Here is a 22,170-nt window from a genome sequence, read left to right as displayed (position 1 = left end):
ATTTATGATGTTTTACAGGAGACCTCTAGAACTTGACACAGATGGTATATTGTCAATAAATGATTAATTTATGATGTTTTACAGGAGACCTCTAGAACTTGACACAGATGGTATATTGTCAATAAATGATTAGTTTATGATGTTTTACAGGAGACCTCTAGAACTTGACACAGATGGTATCTGGTGTGTTCTTCCTGCAACCTTTCCTGAAAATTATGTTGTTAAGTCAACGCATCCTAAAAAGTCAAAGGTCACTGTTTCATATCCAGGTGCTATGCTGAATGTCATGGTTAAGGTAATAAACATAGGTCAACACATTTAAAAGTTTGAAAAGTAGCATTGTTTACGGAAAATGCTGAATTTCTTGTTTGAGGCAAGTTGTAATTGGGATAAAATGATACTGTATCAACACAATATAACTAATAATGAACATGTTGAAGACCGTGCTTTGACCTATAATGGTTTACTTTTATAAATTTTAACTTGGATGGAGAGTTGTCTCATTGGCACTCATACTACATTTTATATCTATCTATGTTGTCTTTGCTTTGTGTTTGCTGTCTGATTGATGTTTATCTCTGATTATTTATAAGTAATGTATTATATTTGCTTGAATCTATTTCTATACATTGACCTACTTTTAATTGTATAGCATAAAACAATTCCATAGGTATGAACTTTTTTATGTAGTCCAAGTAGTGGCCATAGTTTTATTCTGGTGGTTCCATTATGATTTACAGGTCCTTGAATATAGAACTAGTGGGTATATCAATTTTACAGCTGTTAAATGTGGCAATCATGCATAAGAATTCTATCTTTTCATTGATTCAAGCCCTCGGCCATTAACATGGTCATTTCTCCCTAAAATGGATAGTCTTATGACATTCACTTAACTTGGTAATACATTTTCCTCTCCTCAAGAGGAATGGTCTTCTGAGATTCAGTTCATTTTAATGAATATTTTCCTCTCAAGAGGAATGGTCTTATGACATTCAGTTTATCTTGTTAAATATTTTCCAGGATTACTTCACTAATGATCAGTACCATGAGCTTTTGGATGCCTCATCCTTGAACTACACTATCAGAGATGAGAATTCTATATTCTTTGAAGTAGATGGACCATACCAAGCCATGATATTACCTGCTTCTAAAGAGGAAGGAAAGAAGTTGAAGAAAAGATATGCTGTGTTCAATTTTGATGGATCTTTGGCTGAATTAAAGGTTTGTTATACATACTCCTGGTATTTTTGCAGAAAATGTTTTATAGAAAGCAGGAAGAATCTCAGTAGTTTTGTGGGAACTTGCTTACCTTGGGTGCCTGGGGTTGTATATGTATCCCCAGCCAACTCAAAGCAAAGACTTTAAAATGGGTTCCAGTTACTTTTCATGTGGTAGTGATGGCAAATACTGAAAGTGTCGCAATAGTGTGTTTCACTAGGGGGGGACATGTCTTTAGGACTGTTCAGGCTAGTATGTTAAAAAATTCATATCAGTGTGTTGATCTAGTTCAATGCATGTTATAATTACATCATATTTATACATTCTTTGTCTGTATAAACATTTAATGTCTGCTACTTGACTTAAGTCAATTTAATATAGAAGAAACCCTGGAATGACCCAAGTAAGGATGAAAACTTGTTAAGATATAATCTGAATATTATAACCCTCTTTAGACTGATTCACATAAAACCTACAATCATGGACTTTATCAAATTATACTTGATTTAAAGTACATGTTTTGTTTTTAAGTGTTATAGATGCAACAATCAAGATGAAGAACTGCAATGAAAGCAATGTTGCTTTGATATATTAATGATTTTCCAGTATTTTATGAAATGCCTCCTGTATATTCACCACATATCCTTTCTTTTACAATAAATTTCAATTTTAAAGAATTAGTAGAACCAAAAATTATTTACTCTCGTTGAAATGAATTTCTATGTAGTTCAAGGTAGATTATTTATTTATAATGAATTCAGCTTACATGAATGCTATTTTTATAGGGGTTTGAAATAAAAAGAAATGGTGAGTTACAATTAATCAAGATATTCCAGTCTTCGGTATTTGAGGCCTTTCTGAAGGGTGACTCACTAGAGACATGTTATGCTGCCGTTGCCAGAGTTGCTGATTATTGGTTAGATGTACTATATAGCCAGGCAGCTAACATGCCAGATTCAGAACTGTTTGAGCTGATCGCTGAGAATCGTAGAATGTCCAGAAGTTTAGAGGATTATGGGAGTCAGAAATCAACCTCAATCAGTACAGCTAAGAGGTTGGCTGAGGTAATCATTTCATTCTTAAACTTCGTATTTCTAGTATTTTTTTATTAAATATGTATTATCATGCCTCAGGAAACGGAACAACTAACATAGGGTTGTTTATAAGTTCAAATGTTCAGTGGTTATTTATTAACATTCCAGCTTGTTTACATGTGATAATATGCAATTATGGACTTTAAAAAATGTGAATATCCAAAATTGTAAAACATTTAAGGTCATTTACTTGAGGGCACAATTGTTTTATTATACAGAACTCAATGTAGAAAGGTCGTTTAAACCATTGAAGTTGGTGGTAAGTAGTAACAGACTGTCAAAACACTTTTGTACGAAAATTATTTCGTGTGCTTTACTCTTAGAATGCCCTGTATGTACAGCAGAGGTAAAGTCTTTCTGAAAAATATATTTGTGGCCCTGAGAAAGGCTATCCTCTACACTAGATGAATTTCTAAACCTGACTTCAACGATATAGTAAAAAGTATAATATTATGTGATGGAGTTAAAATGCTCAGTGGTTTTACATTTAAATTCAAGCTAGTTTAATATATATAGTTATAAAGTTGATAAATCTTTAAGTGTAGACTAAGGTTCCAACAGTGCAAATTCAGCAGTCATTAATGTGTTATTTGTGTCATCATATCACCATGATACTTTCTTGTTTTTCAGTTTTTAGGAGATCAGATGGTGAAAGATGCTGGATTAAGTTGTCGTTATGTCATATCGAGAAAGCCTGACGGAGCACCTGTTACAGAGAGGGCTATCCCATTAGCTATATTCCAAGCAGAGCCAGGGGTCAAGAGACATTTCCTCCGCAAGTGGTTAAAGACCCATGATCTAGGAGAAATTGATATCAGAGATGTAAGTGTTTGTGAACTTTTGCCTACAGTAGCAAAGGAAGGGTGGGGATAGGTAAGGAAATGATTAAAGAAAATTGATTTATATCTTGGGAAGTCAACAATGGGGGTCAAGGCATATAATGTAAATTTAAGAATAACAAGGAATAGCAAATGTTCTTAACTTCAAGGGACATTAAAGCATTTATTGTCCATACATTCTGTTCACTTTGACAGGGGAATATTTTCAAATGATCATACTTTGTAAACTCTCTCAAAAACAAATTACAAGATTTACAATTTTTAAATTACTTTTAAACAAACAAAATTAAGTTCAGAAATCAAGGAACTAAATGTCTAGATCTTTGAATTTGAAGCAGCTAGCTAAATTAAAATGGGAACATATTCAAAAGATACAATTATCCAATTTTTGGGTCTGTTAATATGGAGGAACATTTAGTTCTAAGTAATGTTATATGGCAGGAAGAAACATGAAATAAGGAAGACATTGAGACCTGTTATAAGGGAGATTGTGTCACCATTGACTATTATATATCATGTATTGCATTATAGAAAGATTAATAGTATGCTGTGTACTGTTCGTATTTTATTTTTCAGATATTAGACTGGGATTATTACCTTGAGAGGTTGGGTGGTTGTATACAGAAAATTATCACCATTCCTGCAGCTTTACAACAGGTAAATAAGATAAATTGTTTATATGACAAAAGCATGATTATCTCCATAACCAACAAACTTCTGTACTGCCCAAATATTGTAAGTTATGGTCAAGATATAAGATACAAACCTTCAAAAATCATATTTCATTAGTTGGATATTACTGTAGGTTCATCAAAAAATCTGGACCAATTTGGCATATTTAAAACACAACTGATGTTTCTGTAAAGACCTGATGAAGTCAACCATGGCAAAGGATGGTAAATTTGGACTGCCAATAAATATTTGAAGTAAAGACGCCTGTTATCAAAAATGTGATTGTTTATGATACAGACGTTCAAAATTTGTTGTGTTAATGTGGCCAAGGAGATGGGTGACATTACCTTCAAGCCTGTAAGTTGTCATACTGCTCTGTATAACCTGCTATTGTTGGTTTGACAATAGAAATAGAAATACAGTGCATACAAATGATATTTTTCTTTTCCTTAGGTATCTAATCCTGTTCCACGAGTGAGGCATCCTGATTGGCTGCACAAGAAAATGTTAGAAAGAAATGATGTATTTAAACAGAAGAAAATCAGTGAAATATTTGCTCCAGCTCAAAAAAAATTGTTACAGGTATAAATAAAACCGTTAAAATGTTATTTTCAGCTGAGTAATATAGCAAATAAATGAGATATAAAGGGGATGCACTACAAGTTAAAACAACATGATATGCATATTGTTAAATCTGGTATCTCATAGAAGTGATAAATCTGGAAACCATCCATAGAATAGATATAATTAGTGATAGATCTGGTTTCTAAACATAAATGCAATATATCTGGTAATGCATCTGGTAACCATCCAATGAAATGAAATACCTGGTGATCTGGTTGTCAACCATAGAAGCAATGTACCAGGTGATAGATCTGGTGGCTAACTATGTAGCAGCACTTTTATATTTAAACGATTAGTAATAGCCATATAAATGATTTCCATTGCCATTTTTATGCACCCACCACAGCAGATGGGGCATTAAGAGTTACCCTTGTCCGTCCCTATGTCCCAAAATTAGTTTCCATTCTCTGACTTAAGTTTCTCTCAACCAAATGATATGAAACTTCTACACAATGCTTATTACCACAAAACACAAATCAAATTCAAATTTGGGTTGCTTCACTTTTATTGTTCTTGAGTTATGTCCCTTTATAATGTTATATGCAAGCGGGGCATCATCTTTATCCCATGGACTTGTTCTCCATTTATTTTTTCATTACTTCAGCACCAGCCGTCCTCCCAGAAAGATTTATTTGCAGACGATAGTGAACAAATGAATGGTGTAGCAGACATGGAAGATTTTGGAGGGAAAAAGCAGACATTGAATGGAATGGCTGTTTCACATAAACGTAAAAGAAGTATGGAGAACAGTGAACAAAGTCAGAATGACACACAGTCCTCTCAGACATGGAAAGAAATTTTAGGACCTGTTCCACCAATGGGCAATACTAAGGTAACAAAATAGTAATGAACTGAGAATGACAGTTTGAGCAAAAAAATAGTATACAAAATGAAAAAAGCAAAAAAAATATATGATACAAAATGCATCTTATAATTGTAATATGATGGTAAGCAATAAAAAGAATATAAGACTTGGAAAACATTAAAGAAATTACCAATGCTACTTCATTGATCACTGATTGAAAGTTTAAAAAACCTTATTAGAATAACAAACGGCTTAAGTAAATCAAAAGTTAACAAAAATGAAATTAAAAACTAAATTATTTATTATAGTTACCTGTGTTTTTTACAGATAGTGTACAGTATAAATGAAAGCAATTATTTATACACCTGGTCCTGTGGGCATATAAGTCACTTTAAACATCAATGTCAATGGTACAACAAAAATGTTTTCTCTTAGTGAAATCTCGCAATATATATTTAGCAGTTTTCTGGATGCTATCATAGTAAATTTTAAAACTGTTAATCTTTTCATAGAATATATTGATTGTCAATTTTTGAGAAATTTTGAGCTCTTAAGTTATTGTAATTTACCAAAAATGATTTTGTGAATGGTCCACCCACAATCGGCAGAATTTTTTCCTTGTAAAATTTGCATATTTGAATTCTTCATATTCTGTAATATTATAATATTATTATGATATGGATACTGTATCTTAAAAGGAAGAAAGAAAGGTTTGGTTGGAATACCACAAGAAAAAATGGCAGCTACAGGCCAAGGATAAACAAAATAGAAAGAAACGGAGGATTGACTTTGGGGATGTACCCATGGGAGTCTCTACCTCTACTAGGACTGGTCTTGGTGGATTTTTACGGAGGACAGCTAGAAGTATTATGGACCTCCCTTGGCAGATAGTTCAGGTAGGATATAGGGAACTACATGTAGCTAAAATGGTATATACATGTTGTTTCCACCTCAATATTTAAATTTATGCTAAAATGATAGGTAAACATTGATGAACTTAATGACTTAATATTTGGTCAGCAGCTCATGATTTGTAATGTATGTTCAATTTTTTTTTTTATCAGTCAGGCACATATTTCCTGTTTTACAATACTTTGAACCACAAGTTGGGGAATGCTAACACAACAACACTGGCACAAATCACCAAGGTTAATCTTTGTTATGACAGCTGCAGTTGGGGACCATCAAAGAAATTACTGAATATTACTGTTATATCAATCAGAATTCATCTGACTGGTAAAAATTGTCCTTTTATTTATTACCAATCTTTGGCATAAAATTTATTCCAATAGTTGCAATACAAGTGACTTTGACTAGTAACCATTTTAAAAATTCTTGTTTATTCCCACTAGCTGATGGAGACAGGTCACCCAGGACAGTACAAGTTATGGGCCTTGATTGGTAATGATTTACATGCTTTGTTTTTACTCCCCACAGCTGATGGAGACAGGTCACCCAGGACAGTACAAGTTGTGGGCCTTGATTGGTAATGATTTACATGCTTTGTTTTTACTCCCCACAGCTAATGGAGACAAGTCACCCTGGACAGTACAAGTTAAGGGCCTTGATTCGTAATGATTTACATGCTTTGTTTTTACTCCCCACAGCTGATGGAGACAGGTCACCCAGGACAGTACAAGTTGTGGGCCTTGATTGGTAATGATTTACATGCTTTGTTTTTACTCCCCACAGCTAATGGAGACAGGTCACCCAGGACAGTACAAGTTATGGGCCTTGATTAGTAATGATTTAAATGCTTTGTTTTTACTCCCCACAGCTAATGGAGACAGGTCACCCTGGACAGTACAAGTTAAGGGCCTTGATTCGTAATGATTTACATGCTTTGTTTTTACTCCCCACAGCTGATGGACACAGGTCACCCAGGACAGTACAAGTTATGGGCCTTGATTGGAAATGATTTACATGCTATGAAGCTGAATATACCCAGAATATTTTATGTGAACCAGAAATCTCCAAAGGAAGGTGAAGGAGCATGTAAGTATTGGCTATAATAAATACATTCTAGACTCAACATCAAATATATCACAGATGCTATAAGACAAGATCTCATAAACTACATGTATGTTAAATCAAAGCAAAAAACTTCCCAAATGTCTAACGGATTTTAGGTAAATTATAAAAACAAAAAACACAAAACATTTGAATACGGTGATTTTAAAATCTCCTTGTATGTAAACATGTTTTCCTTGCCAAATTTGAATAGTTTATAATAGGGACCACAGTTTGACATGTTTTCGATCTGTTATTTCTGAAATATGCTCTTGATATTTTGGGAAAATAGCCAAATTTGAGGTTTTTGTCGAGCCTGCGACTTTTGTCGCAGAAAGCTCGACATAGGGATAGTGATCCGGCGGCGGCGGCAGCGTTAGCTAACTTCTTAAAAGCTTTATATTTTAGAAGGTGGAAGACCTGGATGCTTTATACTTTGTATATGGATGCCTCATGTTACGAAGTTTCCGTCAGTCACATGTCCAATGTCCTTGACCTCATTTTCATGGTTCAGTGACTACTTGAAAAAAAAGTTAAGATTTTTTGTAATGTTAAATTCTCTCTTATTATAAGTAATAGGATAACTATATTTGGTATGTGCGTACCTAGCAAGGTCCTCATGCCTGTCAGACAGTTTTCACTTGACCTCGACCTCATTTCATGGATCAGTGAACAAGGTTAAGTTTTGGTGGTCAAGTCCATATCTCAGATACTATAAGCAATAGGTCTAGTATATTCGGTGTATGGAAGGACTGTAAGGTGTACATGTCCAACTGGCAGGTGTCATCTGACCTTGACCTCATTTTCATGGTTCAGTGGTTATAGTTAAGTTTTTGTGTTTTGGTCTGTTTTTCTTATACTGTATGCAATAGGTCTACTATATTTGGTGTATGGAATGATTGTAAGGTGTACATGTCTAGCTGGAATTGGGTCATCTGACCTTGACCTCATTTTCATGGTTCAGTGGTTATAGTTTAGTTTTTGTGTTTTGGTCCGTTTTTCTTATACTTTATGCAATAGGTCTTCTATATTTGGTGTATGGAATGATTGTAAGGTGTACATGTCCAACTGGCAGGTGTCATCTGACTTTGACCTCATTTTCATGGTTCAGTGGTCAAAGTTAAGTTTTTGAGTTTTGGTCTTTTTTCTTATACTATATGCAATAAGTCAACTATATTTGGTGTATGGAAATATTATATGATGTACATGTCAGTCTCGCAGGTTTTATTTGACCTTGACCTCATTTTCACGGTTCATTGCTCAGTGGTTAGTTTATGTGTTTCAGTCTGTTTTTCTTAAACTATAAGCAATAGGTCAGCTATATTTGTTGTATGGAAGGATTGTAAGCTGTTCATGTCTGCCTGGCATGGTTTATCTGACCTTGACCTCATTTTCACGATTCATTGGTCAATGTTTAGTTTTCTTGGTTAAGTCTGTTTCTTAGAAACTATAAGCAATAGGTCAACTATATTTAGTGTATTGAATGATTGTAAGGTGTACATGTATTTCTCGTTTGGTTTATATGACCTTGACTTCATTTTCTTGGATCATGTTAAGTTTATGTAATAGTTGTAGTAAAGCTTTCAAAGACTATCAACATGATATCAATGGTTAGTAAAGAAGGCGAGACATTTCAGCGTGTGCACTCTTGTGGTTAAAATTCAACGAAACATTTTCAAATTTCAAATTATTTTGTGTTATTTGGTTGCTGTCTCATTGACATTTACCCAATATCTCTCTTAATTTGATCTGTTTTGAATTCAGTATGGAAGAAAGTGATGAAGACTTTACCTAGATCTCATCCTGTGATGAATTTATACCAATATGCTGTTCCAGAGTCCGATTATTTAGAACATATCAAGTAAGATTTATTGAGAACATAACAAGTAAGTTTTATTGAGAACATAACAAGTAAGATTTATTTAGAACATAACAAGTAAGTTTTATTGAGAACATAACAAGTAAGATTTATTTAGAACATAACAAGAAAGTTTTATTGAGAACATAACAAGTAAGATTTATTGAGAACATATCAAGTAAGATTTATTGAGAACATATCAAGTAAGATTTATTGAGAACATATCAAGTAAGATTTATTGAGAACATATCAAGTAAGATTTATTGAGACCATAACAAGTAAGATTTATTTAGAACATAACAAGTAAGTTTTATTGAGAACATAACAAGTAAGATTTATTGAGAACATAGCTAGAAAGTTTTATTGAGAACATAACAAGTAAGATTTATTGAGAACATATCAAGTAAGATTTATTGAGAACATATCAATTAAGATTTATTGAGAACATAACTAGTAAGATTTATTGAGAACATAACAAGTAAGATTTATTTAGAACATAACAAGTAAGATTTATTTAGAACATAACAAGTAAGATTTATTTAGAACATAACAAGAAAGTTTTATTTAGAACATAACAAGAAAGTTTTATTGAGAACATATCAAGTAAGATTTATTGAGAACATATCAAGAACATATCAAGTAAGATTTATTGAGAACATAACAAGTAAGATTTATTGAGAACATATCAAGTAAGTTTTATTGAGAACATAAGTAAATTTGATTGAGAACATAACAAGTAAGTTTTATTGAGAACATTACAAGTAAAATTTATTTAGAACATATAATGCAAGTTATTTGCAAAAAGATAAAGAAAACTTGTTAAATTTTGTATGCATGTTCCCTGTTTACATTTGGCTAAGAGCTGTTCCATTAAAATATACATGATATGTAGGGAAGGCACTTTGAAAATTTGGTAACCATCTATAGATAGATATAAGAAGATGTGGTATGAGTGCCAATGAGACAACCCTCCATCCAAGTCAAAATTTATAAAAGTAGGCAATTTTAGAATTTCTCGTACACTTTCACTGTTCAAAAACACCCACCCATAGATGAGATTCAAAGTGCCTTCCCCAAGTCCCATGTTTTTATGGAACAGCCAAGAGTTAATTTGCACAGTTCAGATATTATTGAATTAAATTGAGTGCATGAATCAGAATATATCAAAAAATTTTAAGTTTCTAAGACTAGACTATGGTATAGAAGAATCTATCTTGACAAACAAACTGCAGGGAGAATTTTTCACAAAAGAAGTTGATAACAGATAAAAATCACAAACTACTGACTTCACAGAAAATGTTCTCTGATTGCTTCAGCATCTCTGCTGTCTTATTGACAGGTATAAAATTAATATGCCTTAGACTGTGACAATCTTACACTTGCGCTTAAAGTCTATTAAGAAACATTACATTTCTAATAAGATAAAGACTTTACATCATACAAATATTTATGATTTTAAGCATCACTTAAGGAACTGAATAAATATAGCAGATGTTTCCATTCTCTTTCAGTGAAATAAGTGCAGATTTGTCTTCCCCTGATATAGAGGGTGTATATGAAACACAAGTGCCTCTATTGTTTAGAGCTCTTGTCAGATTAGGTTGTGTCGTCACAGTCAACAGAGATTTTGCTAGATATATGTCTGGAAGGGTAGGTACAATAGTTGGTCTCTGTCATAAGTTTTTTACAGGAAGTGACATACTCATTCATAGAAATAATCCACACAAAAGGCAAGCACACTAATTCACATATTTGTCCTCCCCTGACTATAGATTTCATATAGCATAAACCTTCTAATTTTGATTTGATTTGTTTTCACGAGTAAAGAAATAACGTGAATCTAAATCATTGTGAATATTACATAAAAGGATCTTTATTATCACAATGAACACATTTTGCAAGGGTAAGATATTACAATTGGTTGTTTAAGATTGAGGGCCAATAAGAATTACACATTTGATGTTTCTTGTAAGATTATGATGTGTTGGTAAGTGAAAATAATTATGCTAAAGAAGGATATATATTATTTAATTTGTCTCTCCTTACAGATTTATATATAAACGTGTGATCTCTTTGTCAGATTAAATATTGGTCAACAAAGATTTTGTTAAATTTTTTTTTTTTTTTAGAGGAAATATTGTTATATTGTTGTGTAAATGTGTTTAATGTTATGCTGCAATATTAAATTCTAAGTGTCATTGTATTCATGCAATTCAAAAAAGTTCTTAACAACAGGTCAAGGGAAAAATGTTGTCATGCTAATATTATAGCCTGTTTGTACTGAGAGGGGTTTTGTTTTCTAAATTATTTTGATCGGAATGATGTTAAAATTTTAATTTGAGCAGGTACTTGTCATACTTTAACTTCGAGATATGATCTTTTAATTTTACAAACTGAAAACAGTTTAAAAAACACAATCATTGGTTCAAAGGAACTTAAATTAAGAAGTTTATATGTAATCAGATGTTATTGTTTTTCTTTATTGACTGTGATTGCCTATACAAGTATCAATGACAAAATATACCCTGATAATCTGTTTCTTGTAGGAAACTGATACATTTGACATGGAGAACCTAGACTTCAGAACTATGGCACAATTCTCATACATACAGCCTGGATCAATGAAGCATCTGTATTTATATCATCATGTTTGGTAAGTTTCTCATGCATACAGTCATGATCAATGAAACATCTGTATTTATATCATTATGTTTGGTAAGTTTCTCATGCATACAGTCATGATCACTGAAACATCTGTATTTATATCATCATGTTTGGCAAGTTTCTCATACATACAGCTGGGATCAATGAAACATCTGTATTTATATCATCATGTTTGGTAAGTTTCTCATACATACAGCCTGGATCAATGAAGCATCTGTATTTATATCATCATGTTTGGTAAGTTTCTCATACATACAGCCTGGATCAATGAAGCATCTGTATTTATATCATCATGTTTAGTAAGTTTCTCATACATACAGCTGGGATCAATGAAACATCTGTATTTATATCATCATGTTTGGTAAGTTTCTCATACATACAGCTGGGATCAATGAAACATCTGTATTTATATCATCATGTTTGGTAAGTTTCTCATACATACAGCCGGGATCAATGAAACATCTGTATTTATATCATCATGTTTGGTAAGTTTCTCATACATACAGCCGGGATCAATGAAACATCTGTATTTATATCATCATGTTTGGTAAGTTTCTCATACATACAGCCGGGATCAATGAAGCATCTGTATTTATATCATCATGTTTAGTAAGTTTCTCATACATACAGCTGGGATCAATGAAACATCTGTATTTATATCATCATGTTTGGTAAGTTTCTCATACATACAGCTGGGATCAATGAAGCATCTGTATTTATATCATCATGTTTGGTAAGTTTCTCATACATACAGCCTGGATCAATGAAACATCTGTATTTATATCATCATGTTTGGTAAGTTTCTCATACATACAGCCTGGATCAATGAAACATCTGTATTTATATCATCATGTTTGGTAAGTTTCTCATACATACAGCCTGGATCAATGAAACATCTGTATTTATATCATCATGTTTGGTAAGTTTCTCATACATACAGCCTGGATCAATGAAACATCTGTATTTATATCATCATGTTTGGTAAGTTTCTCATACATACAGCCTGGATCAATGAAACATCTGTATTTATATCATCATGTTTGGTAAGTTTCTCATACATACAGCCTGGATCAATGAAACATCTGTATTTATATCATCATGTTTGGTAAGTTTCTCATACATACAGCTGGGATCAATGAAGCATCTGTATTTATATCATCATGTTTGGTAAGTTTCTCATACATACAGCCTGGATCAATGAAACATCTGTATTTATATCATCATGTTTAGTAAGTTTCTCATACATACAGCTGGGATCAATGAAGCATCTGTATTTATATCATCATGTTTAGTAAGTTTCTCATACATACAGCTGGGATCAATGAAACATCTGTATTTATATCATCATGTTTGGTAAGTTTCTCATACATACAGCTGGGATCAATGAAACATCTGTATTTATATCATCATGTTTGGTAAGTTTCTCATATATACAGCTGGGATCAATGAAGCATCTGTATTTATATCATCATGTTTGGTAAGTTTCTCATACATACAGCCTGGATCAATGAAACATCTGTATTTATATCATCATGTTTAGTAAGTTTCTCATACATACAGCTGGGATCAATGAAGCATCTGTATTTATATCATCATGTTTAGTAAGTTTCTCATACATACAGCTGGGATCAATGAAACATCTGTATTTATATCATCATGTTTGGTAAGTTTCTCATACATACAGCTGGGATCAATGAAACATCTGTATTTATATCATGTTTGGTAAGTTTCTCATACATACAGCCTGGATCAATGAAACATCTGTATTTATATCATTATGTTTGGTAAGTTTCTCATACATACAGCTGGGATCAATGAAACATCTGTATTTATATCATCATGTTTGGTAAGTTTCTCATACATACAGCTGGGATCAATGAAGCATCTGTATTTATATCATCATGTTTGGTAAGTTTCTCATACACACAGCCTGGATCAATGAAGCATCTGTATTTATATCATCATGTTTGGTAAGTTTCTCATACATACAGCCTGGATCAATGAAACATCTGTATTTATATCATCATGTTTGGTAAGTTTCTCATACACACAGCCTGGATCAATGAAACATCTGTATTTATATCATCATGTTTGGTAAGTTTCTCATACATACAGCCTGGATCAATGAAACATCTGTATTTATATCATCATGTTTGGTAAGTTTCTCATACATACAGCTGGGATCAATGAAACATCTGTATTTATATCATGATGTTTGGTAAGTTTAAATCATGGCTTCATTTGAATTATTTTTCCTATTTATCAAGAATCCCATTATCCCTCCAGGAAAACAAAGGAATACAAGCAAAAAAGTAAACTATACCTCTACTTTGCATCAAGTTGCTTTAAGAAAATTTCAAATTAATAATAATTTTCACTATTTGAAAACACATGAAAAAAAAAAAGTGTTGTATAATGGGAAAGTCACTGTTTTAATATTCTGATTGACTCTGATATAAACCATGAGGATACTAAAACTGCAAAGTAATTTACAAGGACATAAGATGAATTTCTATATTGGTTCATTATGAATATATAAAGACATAATACTTGAACATTTAAAATATGCTGTAAATTTTTCAGGGCTGTTCCAGAAAATACTATGTCCCCCCCAGGGAAGGCAATTTTTTTTAATTTTAAGTGGGTGGTTGTATTTGAAATACCAAAATGCAAAGGGAGTGTTGTTCTAATTTATTTTTATTTCTGTGGGTGGTGGGGGTAAAAAAAAAGTGCCTTCCCTGGGGGGGGGGGGGGGACATAGTATTTTCTGGAACAGCCCTCAACATACATTGTACATGAAAAGGAAGTATTTGTGACTTTAGCAGGACTTCAATTTATATTACAGTGGAAGTAAAATGATCTTTGGATTGTTCTCTCCGATGTCCAAGAAATGTAACATGTTTGTTGTGGACACAGTCCGTAGTGACCAACTGCCCAACCTTCCAGCTTTGTATAATGCTGAGAGAAATTCAAGGTGAATATTTATATAATTATTTATTTGAGATTGAGTTAATAGTAATGCAAGATTTTAAATACACTGAATATTTTCAGCAAAATTTCAAAATCTTTTAATGTATCAGTTTTCCTTGCAGGTATTTTTAGAATCAGAAGAAAGTTGCTACTGAAAATTCCTTTATCAATGTTACTTCTTGCCTTTATGCATACATGTGGAACCATTTAAGAATGGATTGATTGAATTTGCATGTAGTCATTGTCCTGTAATGGGAGTTGCTATTCGTTTTAGAAATAAGTTCGCTTGATCAATATTTCACACTGGAGCTTCATTTTTTCTGAAACTAAAATGAGGTCTAGTTTAAAAACTTTAAAAAAAATCCTTTTTATAAGTAGTGTCTATAGTATCTCTTAGTGACCGTACATATAAAACAAAATGAACAGGTTTTCATGTGTCCAGGAGTGACTATACATATAGAAGAAAATGAAGAGTCTATATGTTTATGGTAGGCCTATTAGAACCCAAATTTGAACCTGTTAACATTTTCTTCCTTATAGATTGCTAATATTGATTGTTATTAAATTTTAAAAAAGCTGCCAATATTGATTGTATATGTTTCAGAGTAACTGAAGGAAGAGATGAAGAGACTTTACCACAAGCTCATCATACCTTTGATGCTAAGTTAGAGAAAGATGTAAGAAATGTGTACAGAGCCATACAGAGAACTCTATCATCATATAAAGATGAAAAACGGGGACCAACTTTCATAGCTGTTCAGTCTCCCCAAGGTATGGTATAAAGATGAAAATAGGGGCCCAATCTGTTCAACACACCCACAGACTTTTATATTCAAAATAAAAAAGGCTGTTCAATTCCTACAGGATTTGGTATATTGGGAACAACATTCATAGTTGTAAATTTTCTGTAGGGTTCATCTATGCTTGACCTCATTTTAAATCATTCAGTGATCGATGTTAAGGTATAGTGGGTCAGTTTATCGATTCAGATACTAAAAATAATACAAATAGTTCAACTGTATTTGGTGTATAGAATAATTGTAAGGTGTACATGACCATATGACTGGGTTTATCTGATTTTGAGTTCATTTCCATGGTTTCATAATAAGGTCAGTTTCTCTGATACTGCAAGTAATAGGTCAACATTATTTGATGTAAAGAATCATTGTAACATGTTAAATGACCATCTGTCAGAATTCATCTGACCTTGACCTCATTTTCATGATTCATTGATCAACATGTATTTTCTCATGATTAGTACATTTTCTCAGTTATTAGGATAATAGATCAACAATATATGGTCCATCTACTGATTTTCTGGAGAAGATGTCTGACTGACAGGGGTCACTTGAATTTGACCATCCTTTAAGATCAGATTCTCTGTTACTATATGTTATATGTCAATATTTGGTGGAAAGGATTATTGTGTTGTGTTAATGTTTGTGTGACTGGGTTCATCTGGCCTTGACATCAATTCTATGGACCATTGATCAAGAGTTATCTTTTCTAATAGCTTTGTATAACCCTTGATATCAAGGACTTTAAGTAGAAAATTCAGTGAAATCAGTATTAAGCAGACAATACATTTCAGCAGAAAACCCACGTTAATAGCTTACCATGTTTTCTTTGCTTTGTTCATCCTCTTTATATTTTGCTACTGCTCTCTGTTATTTCCATAGAGGCAGATATTAATTTGGATTTTATACAGTTTAGAACCTTGTTGCTATTTGTGAATCTGTGACACTTGACCTGAGAATTTGCAACACTTGAACTAATGATGTCATACAGCAACCACTTTGCCTTTGTGGGGTCAGACATTTTCTTTTTTGATGTCAAAATTTTATGGGAACGTCTAATGTCCAGTAATGGTGTACAAATAATGATCAGGTGTATTAAGTTTGACCTCCTTATGAGCAAAGGAGCCATCATGTTGGCAAGCATAATGATCTGAATTTTAAGACTATATTTCTGGTGAGGACCTATTTTTTATTTACTTTTTAAAATACAAATGCTGTTTTCATTTTACAGATTTCCAGCACTTAACATCTGCTATGCCTGGTTTTCTAGATTTCCCATTGGTACCTATACATGTAAATGACAGGTAAAATAAACACATTTTACTGACATGTGATCACATTCAATAAATAGTAATTTTATGTCATGAATAAAAACACATATTCCTACTTTTCTGTTACTGTGGATTCATTGATATTTGTTGCATACCATATTTTGTGGATGTCGTGGATCATGAAATTAGATGTTTATCAAAGTACAAATTATCTATTGGTTTGTATGCAGACTTTGGCAAAACCATGAAATCAAATATCCACGAAAATTCAATTTCCCCTCAATCCACAAAAATTAATACCCACAAAAATAAATGAATCCACAGTATACTAACAGATTTTGTCATTTGTGCTGTGTAGCGGCTGTAAACAATTTCTTAACAGCTGTCAAAGGTATCAACATAAAGCAAAGAATTCCACTCAAACATGTTTTCGAGCATTGAGGTTTCAGTGGTTGCTTCATGTTGAAGTCCTCACTGTTAACTTGAAAAGCATTAAAAGCTCTGTTCCTTGTAGATTTTTCAAATGTGTATAGTGATTTTGTCTCATATATTTAAAGAAGAAAAAACAATTCAGAGAGAAGATATAATGAAGTTTTGTAGAAGAGACATGTTAAAGGATATCTTAATCAATTGATGACAAACTGGTTCTCTGTCAATGATGTACTACTGAGTGATGTTAAATTATACAACTGATCCGATTCATATTTGATTATATATCAGGTATATATATAAATTGTTTGGACTGGCAGAAGACAAATGATGACTGATTCTTATTTGATAATATTTTCAGGGAAGATCTGTATAATGTTTTGGACTGGCAGAGGAAGGGCTGCAGAAGGATGATTCAACATTATCTTAATGTTGATATCATTTTGAATGTAAGTTTTCCCTACTTCAGATATAATTTTATGTTTGAACAGGCCTTACCAAAATTTTTGCAGCTTAGAATATAACTGTTAGATTGATTGATTAGTGCTTATTTATTGCATCCGCATGAATTAGCTGTAAAATGACAAGAGTCTCTTACTAAGATTTGAGCCAAAAAATTGCTTAAAAATCTGGCAAAAGGATTATGGTGTCAATTGAAGCCATCCTTAGTAGTTTAATTCTGCTGTGAAATTTTGTTTATCTTTTGATACAGTGATTTAATTATTGGGAAATTATGGAGTTGTGCAACCTCATTTTTCCATGAATATATATAAAGGTATATGTATTTATGAAATTGAAAATTGGGGCTAAATAAGCAAAATTTGAAAATCTAATAACATAAATAACCATCATAGCAGATAGTTATACATTGAAAAGACTTAAAATAATACTCAGATTTTATAAATGTACCTTCACAGTACACATGTAAAAACAATTACTTTTGAGGGATATATGGAAAAACACACTACTATTTATATTATTTCAGGGGTATATGGAACAGTGCCGTTATCTTCACATACCAGTAGGTAACATGCCCAAAGACGTTACCCTATTTGGGTGTGATCTATTTTTTGCCCGCCATCTACACAAACATAACCATGTCCTGTGGTGTTCCCCGACAGAGAGACCAGACCTTGGTGGTAAAGAAGCTGATGATAATAGGTAGTGTTCATTTTAATTCCTTTCAGAAGTTCACATGATGTCTATCGAGTAACTACAATATTACATTAGTTTGATTTATGGGTTATTTTTAACCATAATTTATTGAAAAATCCTACTTAAAACAAATACTTTTATTGTCCTTGTTGATATACCAAATGTAATACTAATGTGCGCACATTAACTTACTACCAGAACTTATAAAGGCAATCGTTATTCTGTAGTTGATGGCTTAAATGCTGAAGTCCATGTTGACTGCAAGATGACATGTGCCTGTAGTGATCTATACACCATATCTTTCTTTTCCATTTCCAAGGATCTGGATTTTTTTATCATTCTCTTAAGTTTTGCTTTTTAGCTCACCTGGCCCTATGGTATGGGCCAAGTGATCTTTTCTCATAACTTGGCGTCCGTCGTCCATCGTCCGTCGTCGTCCGTTAACTTTTACAAAAATCTTCTCCTCTGAAACTACTGGACAAAATTTAACCAAACTTGGCCACAATCATCATTGGGTTATCTAGTTTAAAAAATGTGTCGGATGACCCGGCCCGTTAACCAAGATGGCCGCCATGGCTAAAAATAGAACATAGGGGTAAAATGTAGGTTTTGGCTTATATTTTTGAAACCAAAGCATTTAGAGCAAATCTGACTGGGGTAAAATTGTTCATTAGGTCAAGATCTATCTGCCCTGAAATTTTCAGACAAATCAGACAACCCCTTGTTGGGTAGCCATTGTTGGGTTGCTGCCCCTGAATTTGTAATTTTAAGAAAATTTTGCAGTTTTTGGTTATTATCTTGAATATTATTATAGATAGAGATAAACTGTAAACAGCAATAATGTACAGCAAAATAAGATCTACAAATAAGTCAACATGACCAAAATGGTCAATTGACCCCTTAAGGAGTTATTGCCCTTTATAGTCAATTTTTAACAATTTTTTGTAAATTTTTGTAATCTTTTACAAAAATCTTCTCCTCTGAAACTACTGAGACAAATTCAACCATACTTGGCCATAATCATTATTAGGGTATCTAGTTTTAAAAATTTGTCCGATGACCCCACCTTCCAACCATCATGGCCAACTTGGTTAAAAATAGAACATAGGGGTAAAATGCAGTTTTTGGTTTATATCTCTGAAACTAAAGCATTTAGAGCAAATCTGACAAGTGGCAAAAATGTTCATCAGATTTAGATTTATCTGCCCTGAAATTTTCAGACGAATCCGACAACCCGTTGTTGGGTTGCTGCCCCTGAGTTAGTAATTTTACAAAAAATTTGCAGTTTTTTGTTATTATCTTAGATATCACTATAATATCTAATATCTAATACTATTAATTATGATTTTAACCTTATTTTAAATGATTTCCAAAGCATCAGTAAATACAGGTGAGCGACACAGGCTCTTGAGAGCCTCTAGTTTTTTTCATTTTAGCCTATAAACATGAAAACTATGATATTTAGAGAGAAACATTTTTTTCCCGTTATGCCTTATATGATTTAAATTATAATAGATAAATAAACACTTTAAATCACAAAAATGATCAGCAAGCTTCATAGGAGTGGTTGCCCTTAAATGAGGATAGAGAGAAACTGAACAGACTAAAAGATCAGTAATACAAGATCAACAAAATAGAGATTTTTGTCATGAAGTCTATTCTCGTCTACAATGTTGGAGAGTGTCCTTTGTTTGATATGCACATAGACCAAGGTGAGCGACACAGGCTCTTTAGAGCCTCTAGTTTTATTTAGCAACTCTACAGTACACCCTAAAAACAATATTTCACTTGATGCAAATGAAGAATATAAAATCACTCAGGTCTATCAAGGATAGCCTCATTTTCAAGTGGCATTCCAAATTTCCAACCCATCCCCTGGTCGACCCCCTATTGCAGGACCTACTTATTGTATTTATTGTTAATAAGTTCTCGTCCTGAACATGTCTGAAATATTTGGCACTGGATGTTAAGCAAACAACAATCAATCAATATCAAGGAAGTTAATATATACTATTAGTACTGTATTGCATGTATGGTCCTGCACAAGTGACCTTACATGACCCTTGTTTGATTTCAGGCTATGTACAGAATTGGAAGAGAGTACCAGTTGTGAATTGAATCATCCTGGAGCTTTTCCTACAGTCTGTGTTGAGCTAGACATTGCTAGTCTGGCTGTAAATACTATTATAGAGGTATTTATACTGATCTATTAAACTGACACACAAACACACATACACTGTCTTATACTCTCTGTTAAGTTAGGCATTGCTGTTAAAACAATTACAGAGGTATGTATTATATCACTTGACAGTGAAGTTTGGGAAACATACAAGGATCAATTCTGTTGGAGCACCTGTTCTATTAGCTTTTGTTTTTGATCTGAGCGATTTTGGGGGTTTCCCTGGAAGACTCACACATTTTTAAACAGTAGAATTAGACCTTGAATAATGAAGAATAATAAGAAAAAATATAATAATAAATCTAAAACAGCGTATGAACAGAGCCTAGTATAATTCTCAATATACTATGTTTAGCAAAAGCGTCCATTGGTCTTTTCATCCAACAAATATTTCCATCACACTTTTCTCAGTTATATATTTAACAGAGCAACTTTTAATTTGGTCAGCAGCTTATCAGTGATGAGTTATAATATGTGAGCATTTTGAATATATTTTTCACAGTAATTACGTTGGAAGGGAGATAATGTAACACCAAAATCAATCATGATTTTATAATGCATAACCCTAGTTATCTCCCATTTATAGTGTATTTTTAACTTTCTGCTTAGAATTTATAAAAAAAGTATAATGTAATAGTGACTATTGAAACATACATTGTATATTGAAATGATGGTTAATCAAGTATTGCTACGTGCTGTTAAACACATTTTTATGTCTTGTAGTCTGCACATGTAAATGACCAGGAAGGTGCCAGTGCTGTTAGTTTTGATACACTGCCGCAGACATCATTGGAGGAAATGGTTCAGGGACAAGGTGCTGCCACCTATTTAGCTAGCTATGATGAAACGGCTTTGTGTTCAGCAACATTCAGGTAGGAATGAGTATAAATTGAAGTTATTGTAGAAATACTGTTTAAGATTTTAGTTTGTACCATTGTTTGATTTTAATATCTAATTATATAAGATCATATAAGGATTTTGGAAATATAAGTGTGAAAATACTTAAAGGTTATAGCAGAGTTCTAATCATATATTTGGCAAGCTTGATACAAATGTAATATTTATTATATTGGGCAAAGGACTAGGCTTTGAATGCATCATTAAGTGTTATTGGATGTCAGATATTATCAATTAACGTTTCTATTTATAGAATTTTGAAGGGAATGGTACAAGGTTGGGTGAGAGATGTCACACATTACAACAATGTGTTTGCCGACAATCAGATAATACATTTCTACAGGTATGTGTTCCAATCATGGTTTTCCAATGTTTGAAACTTGTTAATCCATTTTGAATATACAAAGCAAATGAAAAAAAAAAACAGAGATAATTGCATCAACTTTAAAAATTGACAGAATAAACTTCTGTGTTAATGCATCACCTGCCATGTGAATTCAGATTAAGTAAAAAATATAGGAAAATGGCACAACCGGACAAAATAGGCTAAAATAATGTTTGATTGAAAACTTCAGCTGCAGAATAATTTGTCTGAAGATGCTTCTAGAGAGGTTACTTGAATGTTTATAGTAAAAGAAAATAAGCAAGAGTCAACTGTCAGTGTTAAATTTACCTATTATAAAAAGAT

The 22,170-nt window shown here is 32.7% G+C and overlaps 1 protein-coding gene across 1 annotated transcript in view; it reads left to right on the top strand.

Moving 5' to 3' along the window:
• Positions 1-22,170, top strand: part of LOC127700636 (DNA polymerase epsilon catalytic subunit A-like) — a 61,857-nt gene that overhangs the window by 19,794 nt on the left and 19,893 nt on the right. The window contains exons 21-41 of the mRNA XM_052204190.1: positions 151-295; positions 1,021-1,221; positions 2,004-2,282; positions 2,943-3,134; positions 3,728-3,808; positions 4,277-4,405; positions 5,052-5,279; positions 5,951-6,148; positions 6,690-6,702; positions 7,128-7,247; positions 9,027-9,123; positions 10,632-10,770; positions 11,667-11,773; positions 14,630-14,758; positions 15,359-15,525; positions 16,783-16,855; positions 17,613-17,700; positions 18,237-18,412; positions 20,484-20,598; positions 21,309-21,457; positions 21,736-21,825. Coding sequence (XP_052060150.1) covers positions 151-295; positions 1,021-1,221; positions 2,004-2,282; positions 2,943-3,134; positions 3,728-3,808; positions 4,277-4,405; positions 5,052-5,279; positions 5,951-6,148; positions 6,690-6,702; positions 7,128-7,247; positions 9,027-9,123; positions 10,632-10,770; positions 11,667-11,773; positions 14,630-14,758; positions 15,359-15,525; positions 16,783-16,855; positions 17,613-17,700; positions 18,237-18,412; positions 20,484-20,598; positions 21,309-21,457; positions 21,736-21,825 — 2,916 coding nt within the window. The remainder of the gene's footprint in view (positions 1-150; positions 296-1,020; positions 1,222-2,003; positions 2,283-2,942; positions 3,135-3,727; positions 3,809-4,276; positions 4,406-5,051; positions 5,280-5,950; positions 6,149-6,689; positions 6,703-7,127; positions 7,248-9,026; positions 9,124-10,631; positions 10,771-11,666; positions 11,774-14,629; positions 14,759-15,358; positions 15,526-16,782; positions 16,856-17,612; positions 17,701-18,236; positions 18,413-20,483; positions 20,599-21,308; positions 21,458-21,735; positions 21,826-22,170) is intronic.

This window comes from Mytilus californianus, unplaced genomic scaffold (genome assembly GCF_021869535.1).
Source record: "Mytilus californianus isolate M0D057914Y unplaced genomic scaffold, xbMytCali1.0.p SCAF_5, whole genome shotgun sequence".
In the NCBI taxonomy this organism is placed as follows: Eukaryota; Metazoa; Mollusca; class Bivalvia; order Mytilida; family Mytilidae; genus Mytilus; species Mytilus californianus.
The sequence above is the reverse complement of the archived record's forward strand: the minus strand, read 5'-3'. Positions and strand labels throughout refer to the sequence as shown.